A 25,949-nucleotide genomic window follows, 5' to 3' on the forward strand; every position below is an offset into this window, starting at 1 on the left:
CCAAATTGTGAACACTGAAGGATCACATTAGATTGGCAGAAGTTCAAGTTGAGGATGTGATGAGAAGAATAGGTAAGGAGGAATGATTGGTTGTGGTATATTTGGATTTCAGGAGTTTTTCAACAAGATCTCATATTAGAGATTGGTCAGGAGGTTAGATCATGAAATTGGAGGTAAGTTACTATTATGATTTGAAAATTCTTCTTCCCCTCCTGCTAAGATGGCGGCGTGCATGGTCACAGTGGCCTCTCCAGGTGCAGAGTGTGTTTTAAATGATTTTTTTTTGTGATCACAAGACCCAGTTGGACATTGGTAATATAAAATACTGCAAGTTCAATTCACTGGCTCATTGGTGAGACTGACGGCAGGGGAGCTGTGCAGACCAGGCTGTCACCTGCTACAGCCACCCAGGGGATGAGGTGCCGGAGATGATGTAGGAGGGTGATGTAGAGGCGTGGCGCGCGAGCTGGAATCCTTGCATCGGTACTGCTCTCCCAGTATTTGCTCCCTGGAAGACAAACTGTGTTTCCTGTAGCTGAACCAGCGCGAGATGAGGAACTGCTGCAGACTTGTTCGTGCACAAACATGGCTCCAGGACAACATCCCATGCACCAACAATCTCCAGACCATGCCACTCGGGGACTTGTGCTAATATTATTTTGTGATTGTATGTGCTATCGTAGCTCTATGTTGCAAAAGCACATACTGTTCATGAAGGGATCAGCAGTGGAAAAGGCAACATAGTCAATATAGTCAACATCTCTGAGGATCTGCCCTGGGTCCAACATTAAGGCATCCGTTAGTCTTGCGAGACCATGGATCTGCGCCTGGCAGAGTCTCTCCTCTCCACGACACCAATGTTGTCCAAGGGAAGGGCATTAGGACCCATACAGCTTGGCACCAGTGTCGTCGCAGAGCAATGTGTGATTAAGTGCCTTGCTCAAGGACACAACACATTGCCTCGGCTGGGGCTCGAACTCATGACCTTCAGGTCGCTAGTCCAATGCCTTAACCACTTGGCCACGAGCCCACATATTGATCCAACATATTGATGCAATTACTAAGAAGGCATGACAGCATCTACATTTCATTAGGAGTTTGAGGAGACTTGGAATGTCACTTAAGACCCACAAATTTTTAAAGGTGCTTGATGGAGATCATTCTAACTGATTGCATCACTGTCTGGTATGGAGGGGCCACTGCACAGGAGGCTGTGGGTAGTTGAGTCCTCAATATTTACAATTTGGATGTCGAAATGTCATGTTGCCAATGATCTAAACTAGGCAGACATTCGAGTAGGAGGGAGGATGTGAAGTGTCTTCAAGGGGATAAAGAAATGTTACGTGAATCAGCGAAAACCTGGTGACTGGAGTACATTTTGGGAAGGTATAAGGTCACAAAAGTCACAGTATTTTATAAACTAGTCCCTTCCGAATTTCCGGGCTTTATGGTTGGCCACGGGCGTCGTTTCGAAGCGAAGCGCCGACATGCTCCAGTCCGGCCATGTGTGATCCAGGCCGGGTTTTGCCTTGCCTCGCAGCGACCGGAAGCAGCCGTTGCAGGAGGCGCACCTCGCGGGTGATTTGAAACCGGCGGAGCGAGGGAAGTGTCTGCAGGCCGAGGAGCCTCGGTAAGTGAACGCTTCCCTTCCGAGCGCTGACTGTGGTTCAGCCAGTCCTGACTCGGTGAGGATGCTAATTTATATTCCGACATGGGTTCTGCGATGCAGCCATCGCTGTCCTTAGACTGGGAGATGCTGAACTGCGGGAGTTGGTTCAGAAGCAATTGAGGGTAGTTGTTATGGACGACAAACGTTTATCCATTTCACTCCTCAGATACTGCATGCGATGCAAACTCACTGTGTAACTTTGTAACATACATCAAAGTTTGATGTATGTTGCTTGAATTTCTAGCATCTGCAGAATTCCTGTTGTTTGTGTGTAACTTTGTACCTGCTGATTGTCAAATTAGGGTTGTTTTATTTCATGGGGGGGGCGGGGAGGAGGCAATGTTGTGTGTATAGGCAAGAGGGGATATTGCTCCGCCGATCACTACTGTTTAGTTGAAATTTCTGCTTTCAGTAAAGGAAGTTGTGTTGGAAGACATACCTCTGTTAGAAGTACTTATTAAGGCAGCATTTAAAAGACGAACAGGTATGTAGATTGGAAAGGCTTGGAGGAATAATGGTAAATAGGACTAGCTTAGATGGAGATTTTGGTTGGTTTGCATGAGTTGGGCGAAATGACCTGTTTCTATGCTATATGACTCAATTCTGCTGCTTATGCCAGGAACAACACAGAAACCTATAAACTTTGCATGTCTCTCCTGCAGCAGCGTGGCCCTTTGAGGAATCTAAGTATCTCCAATTTAGCCCCTTTAATTATCCTTGAAATTAACAGCCCTGACTTCAGATGCCTTGCCTCCAAATCCTGTTGTCAATCTCTCTCTGGTAATCCAGTGAGGTGATACATTTTCTCTTTGTGATTACCCACTTGACCAAGTTCTTGATTCCATGTCTAAAATATCCTTGTATATTTCAGTCCCAAATTTTGTCAGTGTTTCTACAAGTCAGCTTGGGTTGTTTTACATGTTAAAGTTGCTAAATTATGTAATTTCTTGTCTTTGTGTACTTCAGATAAACTGGAAGACAATGCAAAGAGTTTCGAGGTTAAAAAAGGAGCTGCAGTTGCTGGCGAACCAGCCTCCACCTGGTATTTCTTGCTGGCAGAAATGTGATCAAATGGATGAATTACGAGCACGTATGTTTTAATTACTTGCAGGAATCCAAACTTGAAACATGGCTTAACTCTGACATACCAGACAACTTTGTTCAAATGTCAGGATACCAGATATTTAGAGTGGATGCTGACAGTGCACTATGTAGCAGATCACCTGCTGGTGTCTTGTACATGCTTATAAATAACAGATAGTGCAGGGATGTGTCCATCATTCTTTCTTTTTCCTTTGGTGACTTAGAGACTCTTTTCTTGCATTGCAAACTATTCTACCTGTCCAGGAAATTTCACTCTGTTATTCTGAATGGTATTTGCATTCCCACCTCATGCAAAAGCTCAATCTGCCCATTGGCTGCTTGCTGATATCATTTGTGATTTGGAAAATAAAATTCCCATAAATTTCATTTTCATTATGAGGAATTTTAACCATTGTAACATGAAACATAATCTGCTCAGAATACCACCAGATGGTTAGCTACCTGACTTGAGGATGGAATTTTGGACTACTTCTATACCAACATTAAAGAGGAATTCTGCCATTTTCCTGTTGGGCACCGATTATCATCTCTGACCATGCCATGATCGGGCTTGTTCCCAGCTATAAACAAAAACTGGAACAATCTAAACCAACCACGACCATCAGATGATGATGGACTCCTGAGGCTGTTGGAAGGCTGAGAGACTGCTTGGGCTCCACGGATTGGAAGGTTGCTGTATAGTATAGATGAACATTGTAACATTTTACAAATCCTGTGAAGATGTGTGTCTTAAAAACATCATTGAGTTATAACAATGACAAGTCATGAGTCAACAAGGAGTTGAGGACTCTGCAAAGGATCATGCCTATAGGTCCAGAAACAGAAATATAGCTCTGCAAAATGGCAGTTTGCACTTAAATAGATCAGCTAGAGGGAGACTTCAACAACAGTAGCCAGGCAGTCTAGAGTTTCCTGCAAAGTCTTACCAACTTCAGAAGTGCTCCCACATCTCCATTCCCTACCTTGGCCAGTCAGTTTTATTGCTGGTTTGATATGGACAATCAACATCTATCTTTTCTCACTTCCTCTGATCTAACCCACCCTCCTCCTTCACAACCACTCCAATGTCTCCTTCATCCCACCCCTATTCACTACCTTCTGCATCCTCCCCCTCTTGCCCTCTCCCCCCATGCCACCCTATACTTCCTGTGAAGCAAGAAGATGTTCGCAGAGGATTTGGAAAACAACATTAGGAAAGCTGCATGCTCTAATGGTCTCACCTGGTACTCGAAAGACACTGAGGATCAGCTAACACATGTCTTCATTGAGTTATTTAACACCTTCCTGTAATTATGCAGTGTTCTGGATTGCTTTAAAGTTGCTATAATCATTCTAGTTCCCAAGAAAGACAAGATCACTGGACTTAATGATTATAGGCTAGTCGCTCTGATTTCAGTAGTTATGAGAACCTTTGAACATCTGATGTTGACCTATCTCAAGTCCATTACTGATCCTCTTCTTGACCCGCTACAGTCTGCTTATAGAGCAAATCACTCAGTTGAGGATTTAGTTAACTTGTGCCTTCATTACATTCTTCACCATTTGGATTCCTCCCAACAGCAATGTGAGGATCTTTGTTGTGGTTTTTAGCTCTGCCTTCAGCACTATTGTTCCTTAGTTACTCCACAGCAAGCTAACCTAGCTAGATGTACCCTAAGTTATCTGTCAGTGGACTGCAAACTTCCTGACAAGAAGGAAGCAATATGTGTGGTTGGGCTCCTTGTCTGATCCAGTGTCTATAAGCTCTCCCCAAGTTTGTGTTCTTTCATCCCTCCCATTCTCACTTTATACAAATGACTACCTCCACAGATAAATTTAAGATTCTAAAGTTTGGATGACATGACTGTAGTTGGTCTCAATCTGCAATAATGATGTGACTTGTTATCAAAGTGAGATCACCCATCTTGCAACAATGTGTGCTCATAACAATGTAGAGCTTAATGCTATCAAGAAAGTGGAAATGATGATTGACCAACATTAACAGCTGTACCTGCCCACCCCACCCCCTTGTAAATTAAGGGTCAGGCTGTGTCTGGTCAAGTCATTTAAATTCCTGGGGCTATCATTACCAATACATTGAAGTGGACCAAGAATGTTGTACTCATCATTGGTAAAGCCCAACAGAGATTCTTCCTACACCAGCTTTGGAAACAACATCTCAGGGCATATCCTGATAAATTTTTACTCAGCCAACATAGAGGGTGTTAAGACAAGCTGTGTTACCATTTGGTTTCCTGCCACCTCCTCTCCCTCCAAGTTGCAGCGAATGGTCCACTCAATGGTGAAGATCATTGGCTGTCAGCTACCAACATTAAAGGAGTTGCTCATCACCAGAGTTAAGAAAAGAGCTGAAAAAAATTACTGTTGATTCCACCCACCGCACAGTCACTTTTTCACTAAATTGGTATCAGGGAGGCACTACAAATCCATTACCACCAGGACTAAACATTTCCAAAGCTTTTCCCTGTAGCTATCTGGCTTCTCAACAAAACTCACTCAGGTGCAATGCTGTAACTGTCCCTGCACATCTGTTAAACAGTGTTTCCTGGTCTCCTTGTTCTGCTGATAATTAAGTCTGACTATGTGTTCACATTTATTTAAGTTTGATTATTGACGTTTGCACATGTGCCCATTCTGCTAATTGTTGATTGCTCATGGCTGTTTGCACTATTGTCTTGTAAACTGCTGGTTGCTATTGCGTTGTTTTTTGTGGTATTGCCCTGTGTTTTATGCTTGGCACCGAACTACAATCAATCTGGTATGCTTCACATACTGGCAATAAAGTGATTCTGATTCCAAATGTATGGGCTGTCATAGTTTTAACTTATTAATGGCCCTCAGTTTATTTTTAATCTGAGCTGTCAAGGCTAATCATTTTTTTTTACGGAATTAAATCTGACAGTTTAACTTTGGTTATAAATCCTATTTTATTCTTTCTAGAAATTTTGGGAAGCGCTGATTCGCCATATGAAGGGGGAATATTTAATCTTGAAATTATTGTTCCTGAAAGGTAAAATTAGCTTTAATATCACTTTTGATTTCCCCTGCCCTTGTGTTCCTTTGCACAGAGTAACACTCCTGTATGTTCTGATCACTCCATTACAGGAAGGGTGTGGAGGCTTTGGAAACAATACAGATGTTTGCCAGGATTAGAGGGTATGAGGTGTAAGTAGAGGTTGGAGAAAGCTTGTGTTGTTTTCTCAGAGACTAAGGAGAGATCTGATAGAGGTTTAAAATTATGAGAAGCAAAGCTGGAGTAGATGGTCAGAATCTTTTTCCCAGAGTAGAAATGTCAAGTACTAGAGGACATGCATTTAATTTGGAGGAGAAATGCTTAAAGGAGAATTGCAAGACAATTCTTTTTTCTTTTTTTTAATAGAGTGCCTGGAACAGGCTGCCCAAGGTTGTAGTAGAAACTCATGTGATACTTTAAGAGGTTGTTAGATGGGCACATGAGTATGCAGGAAATAAAGTTATGGATCATCCACAGGCAAGAGATTTACTTTAGCATCCTTAAGTGCAGACTTAAGGCTGATTTATACTTCTGCGTCAAATGGACGCCGTGGCCTACGCACATTGTGAGCATTTATATTTGTGCGTTGGTGTGTCTGCATTGCTCTGCAATTCAGGCACGTCACACATGCGCACACCTGCCCGTGCAAGGCTTCATGGTCATGGTACTCTTTCTCGGGGTAAACAAGTTTAAAGCGAGCGTCTTTTTTCATAAAATCGAAATGTGTCCTCCATAATTTCGGAGGTCTGTAAAGTTTTATGGAAAGCATTGCAGCCAGAGTTCCTTCCCTGCCCTTCAGTCGCCCAATGGGAAGCTATTGCAGCGTAGGAAGAAATGCGATGCTACCAAGCGGACCGATCACAGTGGTTGCGCTCTGTGTTGCTGCGACGCGTAGTTACGTTTTGGGAGAGGTGCGCATCAGGCTACGGTGTAGGGTTCGCGGCTATACTACCTACGGCATCGATTTGATGCAGAAGTATGAATCAGCCTTCAGTGGGCTGAAGGGCCTGTTCCTGTGCTGTCCTATGTTCTACTGTTTGGTTAATTAAGCACGGCTGTGCTTGAATTGTGCCTATCTTTAATATCTGCAGCATTTTTTAAATGGTCTATGAACATGAAAGCTAAAATACACATAGGAAAATGTATTTTGTCTTTCCACTGTGATACGCTTACTGAGGAAGAACTAAATTTGAAACCTTTTGTTCTATTTTGAAAAGCATGAATTTAGGTTACTTAATTTCTATATTTAACCGCTGGGCGGGGGGGCGTAGATCGTAGATCTGCCATTATTTCAAAAATTGTTTCCTTGTCATCTTTGTTAGGTATACTTAGGTTAAAGTGGTGAAGGTAGGATTAAGTGGAATTGTGCTGCTTAGTTTAAACTGACTCCCTACATGGCTTTAATTTGTCAACAATGAATCAAAATTACGGAGTGTAGCAACTATTGTTAAACTACATGTCTGTGCCACTTATCAAGCACTTGTACATTAATCCCATAACAGGAGTTTTGATAGAACATGTAAACTGCACACAGTGTTGGAAGTCAGGATTGTACCTGGGTCACTGGCACTGCGAGGCAAGGTCTTATTTTTTTTGAGATTACAAATGATTTAAAAGTAAATATGACTGAGGTGCTTGTTTAATTTAAAGCAGACACACTTTAAAATATACTTTCTCATCCATTTAGAAAATAATCAGGAAGTGGAAAACAAATTGAATTATCATTTTAAATTCTTGTTAAATTTTTTTTTTAAAAGATACCCATTTGAACCTCCAAAAATACGTTTTCTTACTCCAATATATCATCCCAACATTGACACAGCAGGAAGGATCTGCTTGGACATCTTGAAGTTGCCTCCAAAGGTAATCAGAGTTATTTGTCAAGACTTGGATGCTATTGATACCTTGATTGAAAATGACTCTACAGTAGGGATTCCCAACCTGGGGTCCATGGGCCCCTTGCTTAATGGTATTTGTCTATGGCATAAAGAAGGTTGGGGGGCCCTTGCTTAATGGTATTTGTTTATGGCATAAGGAAGGTTGGGGGGCCCTGCTCTACAGTGTTACTGTCTTATATTTTATATATACACTATTATTTTTCCCTCCATTAGCTTTGGAAGTAATGTTAATTAATAAAATACTTGGACTTGCTACTATATTTTTGGAACAACCTAGGTATACTTTTTTAAGTGATTCAAATAGTACTCTTCAATTTCGTGATTTGTTTTTAATTGTTTGTTGTCACAACGTCAAACATTAATGGGCATTATTTTTCTGTGGCTAGAGCTTGCTTAGCGTCACATCAAGAATATCCACTTTGATACTCGCTTCTGTATCTTGATACTTTGTACTGGGAACTTGTTGTATCAATGATATGAGAATAAATAATTTCTTGTTCACGTTTTCTTTTCCCTGAATCCCCAAATAGTATTCGGGATTTAGAAATGAATTGAGTAATTAGAATATTGCATTTTGTTTTTGCCTCCAGCATTCTAAATTGGGCACCAATCTACTTTTGAGAATTTAGTGTTTAGAATTGAAAATACACTTGGACTAAGAGGTTAACTGTCCTGTGCTATCACCAGTGGGATCATCAGTTGATCTGCCACCTGTCTTCAGGAGTTTTGGCCCACTTATGATCAAGACTCCCTCGAGGTGGTGGGCCAGCTGTGCTAAAGCACCACCTCCCACTGGTGAGCTTAAAAACTTGGCATCTGCCTCTATCAGAGTTGTTGGTCGCTTCCATCTAATAGATAGTCTGCTCTTCAGGTTTCCATGCAACTACTGAAGGGTTTGCAAAAGGTGGATACACTGTCTGACTATCTGCCCCTCTGGACGTACTTGGTCAACACCCATGATGATCCTGTTTCTGCTGCCTCAGCTACAGCCCTGCTGGTTTACTTGATCCCTCTTCTAGTGAAGCCAAGGTCACGCAGCCACTTCTGGAAAGTGAATGCAATAAAGCCATGCCAACCTACTTTGAATGGATAGCATAAGACCTTCCACCCTCTGTCTCTGCACTCGATCTTAATTCTGCATACTGGTAAACTTGCGCTCACGGGCTTCATCGATGTTGTTTTCCCAGGGGACTGTGAGTTCACCAAGTTCCACTTCTCTACTGGTGTCAGACCATATGATTATATCTGGACACAATGTGGTGAAAGCTATTTGCTCTGGGAAACTGCCTTTCCCATCCAGGTCAGCCTTGACACCAGTCATTGGCTGAAGAAAGTATGCTTGATCGTGGGCTTGCGCTGTACACCCTTGACTTGGAGCCTTCTTTCACAAATGATATGCGATGTTCTGCGCTGCAAGGGGCTTGAGGTAAGTTGTGCTGCAGTACTCTGCTTAGCCACTTCTGTTACAACTTTGAGAATGTTGTTATGTCTCCAAGTGTACATGCTGCTGGAAAGATTGACTGCATGCACTCAAAATATGTTGGTGTTCCTTTCTCGCCACAAGCAGCACACCTGTCTGTCTTCATACCAGGTGCTGAGGTTGGCAGGTGTTGGGAGCAGGTGGTACGCTGCTCTGCATGGAAAAGAAATGCGGAGTGGTTCCATCTGCCACAGAACATTCCAAGATAGGTGTCGTTGTTCAACACTTTCCCTCCAGGCCCAAGCCCCTTGTTTGGCCAGGCCAGCTGTTTTAGCTAACCTCTTCTCCTCTTCTACCTCTTGTAATTCTTGCATTACGAGCTCACAGTGCTCCCTACCTGTAGAAGATGACCACCACTTGTGGGTCGTCCATCCAAGTCCCTGGTGGCCTAGCTGGGTAGCCCCAACCATCTCCTTGTGCTTCAATCTAGACTCTGCCTCATCAACTGCTACATGGGCTGACCACTTCCTGCCTGATCTCACATCTGACTGGGTGTTCTTGATGACAGGGTCTTCTGAGTCTCGAAGCATCAAGAATGATCTTACCCTGGCTACTGTGGATTGTAACATTGGTGAGGCTGCTCAGTACTCCAAGCCACTTCTTCACATACTTGTTGACCTTCCGTTCCATTGCCTCAACATGGGACATTGCCACTTCATAGACAGTCAGTGGCCACATTATCTGTGGCATCAGTCCGTACTGCAAGCACCACAACTTCAACTTCCGAGGCAAGCCACACTTGACAAAAGACCTCTGCTGATCTGTTCTCCTGTCTCTTGGACCCTCTTGGTGTCTCTCAGCTCCTCTGTGTACCATCACCCGAGGCTCTTAGTTGGATGGTCCTGAATGGATGGAATCTCCTCTTTCTCTTTTTACGTTGTGACTCTGCACGACGGAGTGATGCTAACTTTAATCGAAAATGCTCTTGGAGATCAGCAAGCCCTGGCTTGTCACCTCACTTGCTACCTTTCACCTCTGTCTCAATGATCTAAGCTCTCACCTCAACCTACTAATCTCCTGGCGCCTGCTTAGTGTCTGTGCTGGCTTTGCTTTCTTCAACTCAACCAAACCAAACCGGTACTTTCCAACATCGTAAATCATATCGCCCATCACTTCCAACTTTCTCTTTGATGTTCCCATGAGAGTGTTCTCCAACATCATACTGATATCCTCATCAAATACATGCCAAGCCTTCTCGTCTGCCATTGCTGGCCACTTGACCTTCCTATTCTTCTCTACCTCCTCACCACCGCCATTATGTGAAGGATCTACCTGGGTACTGTGGTCTGAAACCTGACCTGGGTTATCTCTCGTCTGACCAGGAGTATGATGACTCTCTCCAGAGCGAATCGCTGTGGCTTGTGAATCAGTGGTTGAAAAGACCACATCATCTGTGCTTGGTGAAGTAATTTCATTTTCATCCACTGGGATGGAATAGCACTTCAACTTTGCTTGGTAGACTTGTGAACCTTAAATGCTGGAAAATGCTTTCCCACACCAATACCCTGGACACTCAGAGCCTCTTATCCTAGCTCTTGGTCGTAGTCGTTCCCTGTAATTAACTGTAACTGTCTGATTGGGTCCATCACTCTCCCTCCCTCTCGGAAGACCCCAAGGGTATGTTTCTCCATGTAAACTAGGAGCTTCAAGAGGTGGGTGCTCTTCTGAGCTGGTGCCCGGACTGCCAATCCTGACACCCCCGGTGTCGGTCTTTCCTGTCTGTCCGCTGTCTCTGCACGCTGTCACCGGACTATTCCCGGTCGCCAACCAGACTATTCCTGGTAGTCACTGGTGTCCAGAACAAAATAATTGGACTAAGATGTTAACTGTCCTGTGCTTTCACCAGTGGGATCATCAGTTGATCAGCCACCTGTCTTCAGGAGTTTCGGCCCACTTTGATTAAGACTCCCTCAAGGTGGTGGGCCAGCAGTGCTAAAGCACCACTTCCCACTGGTGAGCTTAAAAACTTGGCATCTGCCTCTATCAGAGTTGTTAGTCGCTTCCGTCCAACAGATGGTCTACTCTTCAGGAGTCTATGCAACTACTGAAGGATTTGCAAAAGATAGATACACTGTCTGGCTATCTGCCCCTCTGGATGTACTTGGTCCACACCCATGATGATCCCATCTCTGCTGCCTCAACTTACAGCCCTGCTGGTTTGTATATGAACCTAATGAAGAACCTCAGCTATCATGATTGTATACTAACTTAAAAATCATGGTCTGAAGGACATAGGGAATGACTTGAGGAATAATAATTCCTGCAATTAGATGACACTTTGTTTTTGAAAGCAGCTTGAATATTCCGTTATGCTGTACTTGGCATTTTCAATCCTGAGTTACTCCACAAATGAATGTCTTCCCAATATTAATTGAATAATTATTAGTTTTTAACACTGGGCAACTGAAAAATTTTGGCACATGTTCTGTAGTTTATGAGCAAAAATCTAATGAAATTCAGTTTGCCTTTTGGTGTCTTCCTCTGTGGGTACTGTTGAAGACTAAATTGTTGTAATGTGAAAATTTGATTTACAAAGGGTGATTGATAAGTTCGTGGCCTACGGTAGAAGGGGTCAATTTTAGAAAACCTAGCACATTTATTTTTCCTACATTTACACACTTAGTCCAGTGGATGTGGAGCATACAGATCCCTTCTTTGTGGAAGTCGACGTCTTGGACCTCCAGAAAGTGGTCCACAGCAGGGATGATTGATAAGTTCATGGTCTAAAGTAGAAGGAGATGAGGAGATTTCAAACTTGCTACATTTTCGCTCGGAATTGAACTGCACGTGCATGTAACGAGAGCTTGTATAACTCATCTCCTTCTACCTTAGGCCACAAACTTATCTATCACCCCGCTGTGGACCATTTCTACAAAGGAGGGATCCATATGCTCCACAACCAATGGACTGTGTGTACATGTAGGACGGGACTATGTTGAAAAATAAATGTGCTTGGTTTTCTAAAACTGACTCTTTCTACCTTAGGCCACGAACTTATCAGTCACCTCTCGTATAGTGCTGAGACTCCTTCCTTTTAGAAGGAAAACAGATCGGTGCTGTGCGACCTCTCAAAACAAATCCATTTCCCTTGTAACTTATTTTTTCTCTCCCAGCAATCAATTCCACCTGGATTATCATATCCCCCACCTGCACCAGGGGAAATGCATAGTAATCAGCTATGTATTGGTTATTGTGACATTTTGGTAGAGGTAATCCAACTGATGACAGGTGGAGTGTCCACTGACAGCATCGGAGGTCAGGATCTAATCTGAGTCCATACTGTGCCTTTCATATAGTGAGGGAAGGAGCAAATCTTGCTATTGTTACTACAAGTGGCTTTCATGAAAATGGGAACTTGCACAAATAGCTTTCCTCCAGGAAACACATATGAGCCAATCTGAACATGGAAAATTAAAAAGAATGGGCTTTAAGCGTGTATTTTATTCATCATATAAATTGAGTCACAAAAGAGGGGTAGCTACTTTAATATCAAGTACTCTTATTATGAACATATTTCAGAGACTAGAGACAAAAAAGGACGGTTTGTAAAAATCACAGGAAGAATAGAAGGTACAGAAATAACATTGCTGAATGTTTATGCTCCTCCAGGTAGTGAATGGTCATTTTATAGACACATTTTTGACCTAATGGTCAGTTCTCGAGGGGTAGTAATTTGTGGAGGGGATTTTAATATTAGATTAAATCCTATATTAGATTCTTCAAGAATAGTTACTCAGAATAAACCTCTGACTCGGAAAGTGAATTCATTGATGGAGGAGTTGGGAATTATAGATGTCTGGAGGGAATTACACCCTACTAGTAAAGATTATACATATTACTCTTTCCCTCATTCAGCCTATTCAAGGATAGACTATTTCTTTATCTTTAATACAGATAGACTCAGGATAAAAAACTGTAATATTGCAACAATTGATCTGTCGGATCATAGCCCAGTCTCTATGTCTCTAATCCTGGAAAGGAAAATGAGGAAAACACTATGGAGGCTAAACTCACATATACTCAATAACCCGAAAGTAATGGAGAGATTAAGGGGAGAAATCAAAGAATATCTAGACCTTAATGACACGGGAGAAACATCACCAGTGATTTTATGGGATACATTGAAAGCTGTACTGAGGGAAAATTATTTCCATTACTACTCACATGAAAAAAATCAATGCACAAAAATTAGCAGACCTTCAAGGAAAATTAAAACAACTTCAAGTTGTAGATAGCAACAAAAGTAATTCAAATCAAAAACAGGAAATTAGGAAATTGCAAAGTGAAATTGATGATATTTATACGTTGGAAACTCAAAGAAATTTTCTTTACCTGAGACAAAAGAATTATGAAGTAGGAGGTAAATCAGCTAGATTATTAGCATATAAATTACAAAAACAACAAGCAGACAATACAATTCATAAAATAAAGAATCCAAAGACAAAGCTTGTGGAGAGTACAATGGGGAAAATTCAAGAGAGTTTTGAAACATCTTATCGAGAGCTGTACTCCCAACCCCGGGCCCCCAATGAGCCCTATATAGACAGTGTATTGAATTTTTTAGATCTACCTAAACTTACAGATTTACAAAATGAAAGTTTATTAGAACCAGTAACTGTCAGAACTGAACGTGGCCATCTCTAGGTTAAAGGCTGGAAAGTCCCCGGGTTCTGATGGGTTTACCTCAGAGTGGTACAAGTCCCTGAAGACACAGTTAGCCCCATTACTACTTAACACCTTTAATTGGATCTTGCAGAGAGGAGAAACTCCACCTTCCTGGAGAGAAGCGATTATTTCAGTTATTCCTAAAGAGGGTAAAGATAAACTAGAATGTGGCAATTATTGGCCAATTAGTGTTCTTAATTTAGATTACAAACTATTTACATCTATATTAGCGCGCAGATTGGAAATGCTTTTACCTGGCCTAATCCATTTAGACCAGACTGGATTTATTCAACAAAGACAAACACAGGACAACATAAGGAGAACTCTGCACATATTAGAACAGGTTAATAAGAACGAGACAGAGACAATGGTAGTAGGATTGGACGCTGAGAAAGCTTTTGATTCGGTTAGTTGGGCATTCCTATACAGAGTGTTAGGAAGATTCGGCTTTCAAGAAAGGTTTATTAAAGTAATTCAGACTCTATATGACAGCCCTACAGCCCGAATTAAGATAAATGGGGACCTCTCTGACTCCTTCATTTTAGAGAGAGGCACTAGACAGGGATGCCCAATTTCTCCTCTCCTTTTTGCGCTATATATTGAACCACTTGCCCAACTAATAAGACAGAGCGAAATCGTAAAAGGTATCAAGGTGGCAGGGATTGAACAGAAAGTGGCGTTATTCGCACATGATGTTTTGGTCTATCTGAGTGAACCAGAAAAATCATTTATAGGATTGTTTACACTGTTGGATGACTTTAGGAAAATATCAGGTTATAAAATAAATGTAAAGAAAACGCAGGTTATGTCCCTAAATTATACACCATCCAAAAAATTGCAGGATACATACGATCTTAAGTAGGAAGCTAAATCATTAAAATATTTAGGAATAACCCTGCCGAACGATCTTTCAACACTGTCACAGGTAAATTATGGGCCATTAATCACAGAGATAAAAGCGGATATGCATAGATGGAACCTTATCCCCTTTTTAAGTTTAAATTCAAGGATAAGTACTATAAAAATGAATATTTTTCCTCGGTTATTATATCTTTTCCGTACTTTACCAGTGGAGGTGGATGATAATCAATTCAGGGAATGGGACAAATGGATTTCCCGCTTCATTTGGCAAGGAAGGAAACCTAGAATTCGATATAACACCTTACAGTTAGGGAAGGAAGGAGGAGGTATGGTTCTTCCTTGCCTGAGAAATTATTTTTATGCCTCGCAGATAACCCCTCTGTTATATTGGTGTAATAGGGAATATAAGGCTAGATGGAAGGAAATAGAATTTGGATTAGTTGACAGTTTTCCTCTTCAGGCCTCAATAGCTGACAAAGGATTGATGGCCCAGTTGGAAAAATTTAATAATGCTTGGATAAATCTTACATTAAAAGTATGGCAGAAGGTGGTTAATTCATGTGGAATTAATAACATGTTAAAACTCTTTAGATGGTGTGCATATGATACCGAATTCCTTCCCAACAGAGGAGATAAAAGATTTGAGCTATGGATAAAGAAAGGTCTTACAACCTACCTCTCAGTTATAGATAAAAGATAATTACAAAGTTTCCAAATCCTGCAGGACAAACATGGCCTAGAACATAATGACTTTTTTTAGGTACCTTCAAATACGAAACTATGTTAACCAGAGTTGTAGATATACAGACCTATCAACAGTAGAATTAGAATTTTTCAAGATTCTGAATTTGGCTTGCAGTTCAATACCTAGTAAATCAGTTTCTCGCCTATATAATGCACTCTCCCATGCTAAAAATGTAAATACACTGTATATTAAAGAGAAATGGGAGAAAGAAGCGGGGTTGGTACTTTCAGAGGAGGCTTGGGGGAAAATCTGCAGCTTTCAATGGTCCTCGACTAATTCTTTGACTTGGAGAGAACATTGTTGGAAAAACATTATAAGATACTTCAAGACCCCATATCAGGAAAAATATAAAGATACAAATGTGATGTGTTGGAGAAGGTGCGGCTCCAAGGAGGCAAATCATTTTCATATTTTCTGGGATTGCCCTAAATTAAGTCTATTTTGGGAAGGTATTCATAGAACATTAGTTAAGGTACTTAGATCCCAGATACCTCTGAACTTTGAGACGCTCTATTTGGGGCATGTATTGTTCCTTGAACAGAAGGAAGATATAAAGTTGCTGCAGGCCCTCTTAGCGGCAAGTAAGAAATCAATCACTAGAAAATGGCTAAATCCAATACCAGCTACATTAGAAGATTGGTACGAAATTATCTTGGAAATATTTAAAATGGAAAAGTTGACTTACTCCCTGAGAACTCAAAAAGAAACATTTTATCAAATCTGGAATAAATGGATTGAATATATAACCCCAATGCGAGCAGACTTTAGATGACTCTCCTAATGATTTATATTGCTCTTCTCATCAACACAGTAATATTGGTAACGTAAGCACCCCTAGTCTAAATGTTTGTTTTTTTTTGGAAAATAGAGAATTAACACAAATAAAGGGAAAGATTTGGGAAAGGGATAAAAAAAAAATGAAAAAATTAAGTAAATAAGTACATAGGGATTGGATAATTATGTCTGCGGGCAGGAACAAGCAAGAACAAATTGGGATATAAACACCTACAATGGTTGGTATATAGGCTTGTATGCAACATTTTGGACCAGTGGAAATGGTCCAGAAGGGTTGTATGGAAACTATTATTACCATTTTTCTTAACAACTAATTTCATTACTTAGCCTAATAGGTTAGATTTACCACAGTACATAATTATCTATTTAAATGTTTATTTTCCTTTTATATAATCTCAATGTGTACTTAAGAATGTATAAATAATTGTAGTTTTATACATATAAAAAACTGGAAAAGGTTATATGTGTGAAAAAAGTACATGATAATTGTGAATTCCTTATCCAAATAAAAATAAAATTAAAAAAAAAAAGAAAATGGGAACTTGTGCCATTAGGTCATTTACCAACTTTGTCTGGAGAACAGTGAACTACAGCCTCAATATAATTGAGGTTGAACAGTATTCAGTTTCAAAATTCAGAAAATAAATTATCTTTCCCTTAAATTAATGATGTTCAGTGAAGTGTTTTAAGTACTATTGCAGATATATCTTTTATTGCAGCAAGTTCTAATGTTTGATCGTGGAAATTAATTTCCAAGTTGCTGCTGTACTGTTGTGGATTTCATGCATTGTAATTGGTGTGTATCACTTGTTTCTTTAAATCTTTACAAATAAAGCTGTAAATGAAAGCTGAATGGCAGCACAACTGTATTATGTTTATTTTGACTGGAGTTCTTTCAATCAGTTTATCAAATGAATGACTTTTTCCCTGTTTTGTGGGTATGTCAGTATTTATTTGATTAGGAAGTAGTGTTTTTAATTGCATGTTGTCTGCATTTCATCATTGTACAGATCAGTTTATAAGTTAGTGTATGATTGTAAGAAAATATTCATTTCTAGACAATTAGATTCCATACTCCAAAAAGAATAAAGTGCTCATCTTAAATATACAAAAACATGTAAATACTTAATGCTGATATATGTTAATTTTATTATTTAGGGAGCCTGGCGGCCATCTCTCAACCTCTCTACTGTGTTGACATCAATTCATTTATTGATGTCTGAACCTAATCCAGATGATCCTCTCATGGCTGACATTGTAAGTTTTTTTTGAAATTGGCAATCACAAATACAATATTTGATGGAACTCATCTCAAAGTGAGCGTGTTACTGAATGTACTGCTTGATTTAACAAAAAATCTAGATGCTGAAAATTGAGAGTTTTAAAAAAATATATATAGGAATCCTAACTTCAACAGGTTATGCAGCATCTAAAAAGAGAAGCAAAGTTAAAGTAAAAAGTGGATCACATTTCATCAGAATTTGTTTGATTTTTTTTACAATTTTTGTGGGGAAAGAACAAAGGAAAAGGTGGAGAGCTGGATATGATGGTATTGTTTGAGTGCTGAAACCTTGTTAATCACAGTTACTGTCTTTGGAAGTGATGTGAATGAAGAGAAACTAGGGTAAAGATGCTGCAATTGAAATAGGAAACAAAATAGTTGCTGGAATTCTGAAATGAGAATGTTTGAAATATTAAATGAGTTAGGAAGGAGTTCCTTTGAGAGACAAAAAAGACAACCTATGATGTTCAATCAGAACTATTGAGTTCTGATAACCAGCCTTTCCATCTTTTTAACTGAAATTAACTGTAACTCCAAGGCTGTAATGTGCTGGTCAAACTATTAGCAGTTTGGGGCCTTTTATCTAAGAAAAGATGTGCTGGCATTGGAAAGGGTCCAGAGGAGGTTCATGAGAATGATCCTAGGATTGAAAGGATTTACATGTGAGGAGTGTTTGCCTGAAGGTCTGTACTGCTGGCGTTTAGAAGAATCGGGGTGTGGCTATTGAACCTATTGAATGTTGAAATTCTTAGAGTGGATGTGGAGAGGATATTTCCTATTTCCTGGAGTGGGGGGAGTCTCGAACTATAGGACACAGCCATAGAACGCGAGAACATTTCTTTAGAACAGAGATGAGGAATTTATTTAGCCAGAGTGTGGTGAGTCTGTGGAATTCTTTGCCATGGATGGCTGTGGAGGTCAACTCAATGGCTATATTTAAAGTGGAAGTTAATAAGTTTTGATTAATTAGGGTGTCAAAGGTTACTGGGAAATGGCAGGAGAATGGGGTTGAGAGGGATAATAAATCAGCTATGATGGAATAGTGGACCAGACTCAATTGGCTGAATGGCCTAATTCTGCTCCTTTGTCTTTTGGTCTCAGATGAGATTGCTCTTTAGGCTTGATGTTTGGCTTCATTAGATTAGTGTAAGAGGTCAAAGATGGGGGTTGGTTTGGAAACGAGATAGAGAATTTAAGGGGGGGAGAAAAAACTGGAAACTTGGTCACCTGTGTGGATTGAACAGAGGTGTTCTGCAAAGCAGTCACCTAATTTATATTGGGTATAATTGGGTATTTTAGGAGACCACACAGTGAGTACTGAAAGAAATAAACTAATTTAGAAGAAATTAAGGGAAGTGTTACTTCATCTGGAGGGAGCATTTGGGTCTGAGCTGGTGGGAAAGGAGAAGAATAGGTAATACATTTGGTGTGGTTACGCACAAAGATGCTGTGAGAAGCAGTAGTTGTCATTGAAAGAGATTGAAGAGTGAATAAGGGAGTCATGAAGAGGAAAATGTGTCTATTAGTGCCATTACATTAAAAATCATGGAATTACAGAGAATGATGTGTTGTGCCAAGTGAAAATGAAGGCAAAGCCAAGTGAAATACTTGTGGATGAGGAAGTGGAGTGAAAGATGGTATTCAAGAAATGGAACAGAAGTGGTAGAGAGCATTATTAAAAATGGTAGAAAGGAAACAAAATTAACTTATTCATAATTATCAATGCACATCTGTGGTTCTTTAATGCAATGAGTTGCATAGTGATCAGAAAAATCTGAAACATTAACTTTCAATTTTTTCTAATGTTACAAAATTCCTATAAAATATACAAAAATGGGAATATTAACTGGCTACACACTTAAAAGTTGCTGGTGAACGCAGCAGGCCAGGCAGCATCTGTTCGAAGGGTCTCGGCCTGAAACGTCGACTGCACCTCTTCCTACAGATGCTGCCTGGCCTGCTGCGTTCACCAGCAACTTTTATGTGTGTTGCTTGAATTTCCAGCATCTGCAGAATTCCTGTTGTTTGATATTAACTGGCTTACAATTTTGTTGCCCCTTTGGCTTGGTGCTATGGAATGACATAATGGAATGGAGCAAGAGGTCAGATACATATAAGAGACACCTGGAGGCCTTTCGTCCTGTGTCTGCTTATCCAATAAATAATGTGACTACTCTTCAACTTCAGCACAACAGAATTAGCCCGTTTGGCCCATCAATTCTGCTCTCCATTTGATTCTGGCTGATGCATGAAGCAGTTAGGCTGAGCACCACCACCAGTACTTTATCTTTTCCTGTCTGTCACCTAAGAACAAACATTCCTGTGCCTATCAATCTCTGTATATAAGCTTATGTATTTATTTTTCATTATTCTTGTTTTTTTTTGTATTGTACTGGATCTGGAGTGAAAATTATTTTGTTTTCCTTTACACGTATACAGGGAATGACATTAAACAATCTTGAATCTTTTCATTTAAAAGTGCTCATATGGAGAAACTGGCAGTGATGTTTAAAGTTGCAATATTTGGATTGAAGTGTTGTCTATTTTCATAGCTCACAGAGGACCTCTAGTGTTGCAATCTACTGTGGCACCAACTTAAAAGTCTGGCTCCCAGATCCTTGTGGAACAAAATAAATGCATTGCTCTCTGGCGCTGATTGTCCAAAATAAGTTATCCATAATTTTCCCTTGATAATTCCAATTTTATTTTTTGTTAATGAAAAATTCAGTTAAGTTTGAACAAATTCATTTGTGAGTATTAATTTCCCCACAATCACACATTGCTTAATTTGAAATTTGTAGTTTATCAGATAAATTTATTTACTCTTTAACATTTCCTTTGGACCTCCTTGATTATGATACTAGTTTTAATTAACACTTGGATTTGATTCATGGTCTTGTGTTTTGCTCTCCCTTTGCCTTCTGACGTGATTTATTCCTATACAGGAGGGCTTCATGTTTTTGGATTTTAACTTTTCTTCAAGATCTTTAGAATCTTTGGTTATCAGAAATTATTGAGCACTTGTATCAATAGGAACATTTCACTGTTTCCAAAACTCCATTAATATAATTGTTCTAGGATTGCATTTATAATATGAACAATATGGGATTGCTAATTCTGGTTTGATTTTGTATTGGTTACTTCATCTTTCTGATGTGGTGTGCTTTTGCCTTTCTGATAGGAATATCACTAGCCAGTTGATGACTAAACATATTTTCTCTATTGTAGTGTATAAACTACAGGAATAAAATGCATCCTAAAATGACCTAATGCACTTTCACATTTTATTTTTAGTCATCTGAATTCAAATATAACAGGCAGTCTTTTGTGGAAAATGCAAAAAAATGGACATTAAAGCATGCAACACAAACAAAGGACAAGGTGAGTTTAAACGTTTGTGGAGAATTATAATTTTCCATTACTTGGGTGTCAATACTGCTGTGTAGCTGGTTGTTAAATGCCATTTTAAAATGTTCTGTTTTCTTTCCAAACATGAATTTGGTAATGTGGTGTAAAGAGTTGGAGTGTACAGTACTGTGCAAAAATCTTAGGCACCCTGGATTTTTATATAAATTTTAGATATTTTTTGTCTTCTGCATTAGTGTGTCAGTAGAAAAGAACAAATTTTAGATTTTCAAACACTCATTTTCCAAAAATTTAAATGTTACAGAGAAACGTTTGTATTTTATTGAAGAAAGTAACATATTCAATTATAGACCACTTATCAAAGGAAAAACTTGATTACCTCGTAGGTATATAGTCCAGTGCAAAATTAAACAAATTTAACAAATGGATGCTAATGATCAATGACATAATGAGCAGAATGAACTAAACTGATTCACTGAAACAGAAACGGGTGTAGAGGGAATCAAACTGGGTGAAGGACAGCCAAACTAAAAGATAAAGGTTTGGCAGATGTGACAGCTTAACCTTATCAATTCTTGCGCCATGGGATGAGTGAGAATAGCAACAAAATACAAGGTGATCAACCTGCAGCAGCAAGGTCTCTCCCAAGCAAAAATTTCGTGGCAGAGAGGAATTTCAAAATGTGCTGTCCAAGCTCTTCTGAAGAAGCACAAAGAAATGGGCAAGGCTAAAGACCAGAAACGCAGTGGTTGGCCACAGAAACTGAGTGAAACAGACGAGAGATACATCAAACTGATGTCACTTGTATTGCAAGAGGTCCAGCACTGCTGACAGCTCTGAATTCACAAAAACCCTCTGCTGCAGTGAGAAGTTTTATCAGAAGTGGTCTTCATGGAAGAGTTGCTACCAGAAAGCCATTCCTCTGAAGTGGAAACAAAACCAAGAGACTCAGCTATGCACAAACACAAAGACTGGGGTGCTGAACAATGGCAGCAAATGCTTTGGTATGACAAATCAAAATTTTAAATTTTTGGCTTGTACAGAAAGCGGTTTGTCGTGGAAGAGCTGGAGAGTGCTGCATGGATGAGTTTTTGCAGCCAACTGTGAAACATGGCAGAAGTTTCCTGTAGATTTGGGGCTGCATTTCTGCAAATGGACTTGGTGATCTGGTCAGAATTAATGGAATCAATGCTGAGAAGTACAAGCAAATTCTCATCCGTCACACGATACGATTAGGGAGGTGTCTGATCAGTTCCAAATTCATTCTGCAGCAGGACAATAAACCCACACACACAGACATCAACATAAAGAACTATCTTCTGTGAAAAGAACAAGGAGTTCTGCAACAGATGGTATGGACTTTATCGCAATGTTATCGATACTTGCTGGAAAAATAAATGTTTGAAGGATGTAGTTACTTGGGAAATGGGTTTGTAGGTTCAGGGCATTATTCAAAATTGCTTAAGTTCCAGTGTGCCAGAGCTTGGTTCATGATTTTCATTGTCTTGGTATTTGCTTTGAACAAACACTATCTTTCGTCTTCTTAATTTCATTGCCCTTTCATGTTTAAAAGTTATAGCTGTTAATTGACTTTGTGCTCTTAACACTGCAGCAAAGTGTTCAAGCTGATGAGCAAAAGAAAAAGTTATTGCTGCAATAATAACTTCCATTGATTATAGCTGTCAGCAAAGGAGAAAAAGTACTCCAAGTCCTTCTAGAATGTTATCAATCAAAAATAGGGAGCCAGTGTAGAATCAGCAGTCACAAGATTGAATGAGAAAGACTTGACAAACTAGGGCGTTAGTTAATAGCTTTGAATGACCTTTGAGTTTGCGTACAGAAGAGTCTGAAAGCCCACTACCAATGTTGGAGAACTTGTGTACTGGTATCAAATATATGAACAAGAGTTTCAATAGAAGAAACTATGACGAGGCTGATCCAGGTGATATTGTGGTGGAAAAAGGCATTCTTAATGACTCAGAGGATGTAACATATGGCATAATAAAATCCAGGTACTTGTAATAGTATTACATACTGTATATTTTTGATCTTTCCTATGTTTTCTTTGTTTTGATATCTTAGTCAAATGATGTTACCAAATAAGCTTTAAGTGGAGATTTTTTGACAATGAATAACATGAAGTGTTTTTTGCTTCCTTAGATACCTGCATATCTCAAAGAGAATCTGAACCAGGTCGAACCAGATGTAACCAAGGAAAGACCAATACCACGCAAAAGATCTGCTTGTGATTCTGACGATGCCAAAAAATTCTGTTTGTAAATAATGGAGTATTTGTATATTCAATGTTATTTTTTAATGTTTGTAATTATTCTGCCAAATTGTCACTTTATTTCAATAAAATGTTTAACTTTACTGTTGACTATATTAGTAAACCACCTAGGGAAAAGCTTGAACAGAAGCAGCATTGAGTACAAACCGCAGATGCTGGAATCTGGAGGGGGAAAAGATCAGACTGCTGGAGGAACTCAGTGGGTCAAGAAGTGTTATGGAGGTAAAGAGATAGTTAATGTTTCAAGCCATGATTTGGACTTTAGCAGCTTGCGTTGTTTCAGCAAACCCTCCTTTTTGATCCTAGCTATGTACTTTTTTCATCTATATGAGGTATGACAACTAAATCTTCCCCTTTCTGCTTTAACTACCTCTCCAACCTAATGTGATGACCTTAATCCTGGCATGTGGCAGGTAACAGCTTTTTGGGCTTATGCCCATGATTACAGCAAACTATTTAACCACTTAACTAAGAAGTCATTCATTCATGATGTCATCATTTGGCATGCCATCTTAGGAAGTGCACGGCTACAATAGACAGGAAGTAGTGTCCAATGCCTTTTCCAAGTTTGACTTTCAGCATTTATAACAATTATGTGCTCATCACAAAGCACCCATGAATTTTAAGAACTATTGTAATTTTTTCTTGACAATGTTTCAAACAATCTGGAAAATTATTTGAGATATCAGTATTTCAAAATTGTCACTGGGAATTTGCTTGCTAGGGCTAAACACCTTGAGGGATATATGAACTCAAAGCTTAGAGATCACGTCTCTGGTCTCATCAGATCCATTACAACACTTATAAAAGTCTGTGCATTAAGTAAAGTTGAGATCCGTCAAAGGAGATTCTACTGATTTTTTTTTCCAAAAGATAAAAATTTAGTCATAGTCATACTTTATTGATCCCAGGAGGAAACTGGTTTTCGTTACAGTTGCACCATAAATAATAAATAGTCATAGAACCATAAATAGTGAAATAGTAATATGTAAATTATGCCAGTAAATTATGAAATGAGTCCAGGACCAGCCTATCGGCACAGGGTGTCTGACCCTCCAAGGGAGGAGTTGTAAAGTTTGATGGCCACAGGCAGGAATGACTTCCTATGACGCTCTGTGCTGCATCTTGGAAGAATGAGTCTCTGGCTGAATGTACTCCTGTGCCTAACCAGTACATTATGTAGTGGATGGGAGACATTGACCAAGATGGCATGCAACTTAGACAGCATCCTCTTTTCGGACACCACCGTGAGAGAGTCCAGTTCCATCCCCACAACATCACTGGCCTTACGAATAAGTTTGTTGATTCTGTTGGTGTCTGCTACCCTCAGCCTGCTGCCCCAGCACACAACAGCAAACATGATAGCACTGGCCACCACAGACTCGTAGAACATCCTCAGCATCGTCCGGCAGATATTAAAGGACCTCAGTCTCCTCAGGAAATGGAGACGGCTCTGACCCTTCCTTAGTGTTTTTTGACCAGTCCAGTTTATTGTCAATACGTATCCCCAGGTATTTGTAATCCTCCACCATGTCCACACTGACCCCCTGGATGAAAACAGGGGTCACCGGTGCCTTAGCTCTCCTGACATCTACCACCAGCTCCTTAGTCTTTTTCACATTAAGCTGCAGATAATTCTGCTCACACCATGTGACAAAGTTTCCTGCAGTAGCCCTGTACTCGACCTCATCTCCCTTGCTGATGCATCCAACTATGGCAGAGTCATCCGAAAACTTCTGAAGATGACAAGACTCTGTGCAGTAGTTGAAGTCCGAGGTGTAAATGGTGAAGAGAAAGGGAGACAAGACAGTCCCCTGTGGAGCCCCAGTGCTGCTGATCACTCTGTCGGACACACAGTGTTGCAAGCACACATACTGTGGTCTGCCAGTCAGGTAATCAAGAATCCATGACACCAGGAAAGCATCCACTTGCATTGCTGTCAACTTCTCCCCCAGCAGAGCAGGGTGGATGGTGTTGAACGCACTGGAGAAGTGAAAAAACATGACTGTCACAGTGCTCGCTGGCTTGTCCAGGTGGGTGGAGATACAGTTCAGCAGGTAGACGATGGCATCCTCAACTCCTAGTCGGGGCTGGTAGGTGAACTGGAGGGGATCTAAATGTGGCCTGACCATAGGCTGGAGCAGCTCCAGAACAAGTCTCTCCAGGGTCTTCATGATGTGGGAGGTCAATGCCACTGGTCTGTAGTCATTGAGGCCGCTGGGGCGCGGCGTCTTCGGCACGGGGACGAGGCAGGACGTTTTCCACAGTACAGGAACCCTCCGGAGCCCCAGGCTCAGGTTCCCATTGGTTCTTGACTGTCCTGCAGAAACTATTTTCGATATGGTGCTTTGATTTTGTTTTGTGTGTTCGGACTCAATTTGATGCCAGCTCATTCTATTTTCTTTATCACTGATTGAGATTTGAAAGGGCAATTTGTGGAGCATGTTTATTTTGAACAGATCCATTTAGACACAGTGTAGAGATTAGTACGAGGTCATTATAGTTCAGGGCAATTCTGACATCATCTGTAAGGGGTCTATACGTCCTCCCCATGGAATGCATCACTTTTTTCTGGGTGCTCCAGAAACAAGATACAGATATGTTCGATGTGCAGGAATAACCTATCAATTTATTGTCAATTACTAGCCAAAATGGATATTTCTTTTGACAGATTTTTAGTATAACTCTTCAAAAGTAAGCCTTGGAACTGAGATCTCCCCTCCATATTTTCTACAGTCAGTTAATGAAAATTTTGCAGAAAAAAAACTTCACTGTTGTTTG

General features: G+C 40.1%; 1 protein-coding gene across 2 annotated transcripts; it reads left to right on the forward strand.

Annotated features, from left to right (window-relative positions):
- The first annotated feature begins 1,552 nt into the window (after positions 1-1,552).
- Positions 1,553-23,226, forward strand: ube2t (ubiquitin-conjugating enzyme E2T (putative)). 2 transcript variants are annotated; one of them, XM_063066480.1, is made up of 7 exons: positions 1,553-1,630; positions 2,636-2,759; positions 5,714-5,783; positions 7,544-7,649; positions 17,389-17,487; positions 20,807-20,893; positions 23,039-23,226. In XM_063066480.1, exons 2-7 carry the CDS (start codon positions 2,651-2,653, stop codon positions 23,156-23,158), a joined length of 591 nt encoding a protein of 196 aa, XP_062922550.1. In that variant the 5' UTR covers positions 1,553-1,630; positions 2,636-2,650; the 3' UTR covers positions 23,159-23,226. The 2 variants fall into 2 exon arrangements, with proteins under 2 accessions (XP_062922550.1, XP_062922551.1); XM_063066481.1 differs by having other exon boundaries at positions 1,597-1,685.
- Positions 23,227-25,949: the final 2,723 nt, after the last annotated feature.

This window comes from Mobula hypostoma, chromosome 13, assembly GCF_963921235.1.
Source record: "Mobula hypostoma chromosome 13, sMobHyp1.1, whole genome shotgun sequence".
In the NCBI taxonomy this organism is placed as follows: Eukaryota; Metazoa; Chordata; class Chondrichthyes; order Myliobatiformes; family Myliobatidae; genus Mobula; species Mobula hypostoma.

Bases quoted from the DNA above. Each gene is read 5' to 3' on its own strand.
- ube2t (XM_063066480.1), top strand. From the start codon at position 2,651: ATGCAAAGAGTTTCGAGGTTAAAAAAGGAGCTGCAGTTGCTGGCGAAC. The intron at 5,784-7,543 runs GTAAAATTAGCT...TTTTTTTAAAAG, and splicing joins GAAATTATTGTTCCTGAAAG to ATACCCATTTGAACCTCCAA. The intron at 17,488-20,806 runs GTAAGTTTTTTT...TTTTATTTTTAG, and splicing joins ATCCTCTCATGGCTGACATT to TCATCTGAATTCAAATATAA.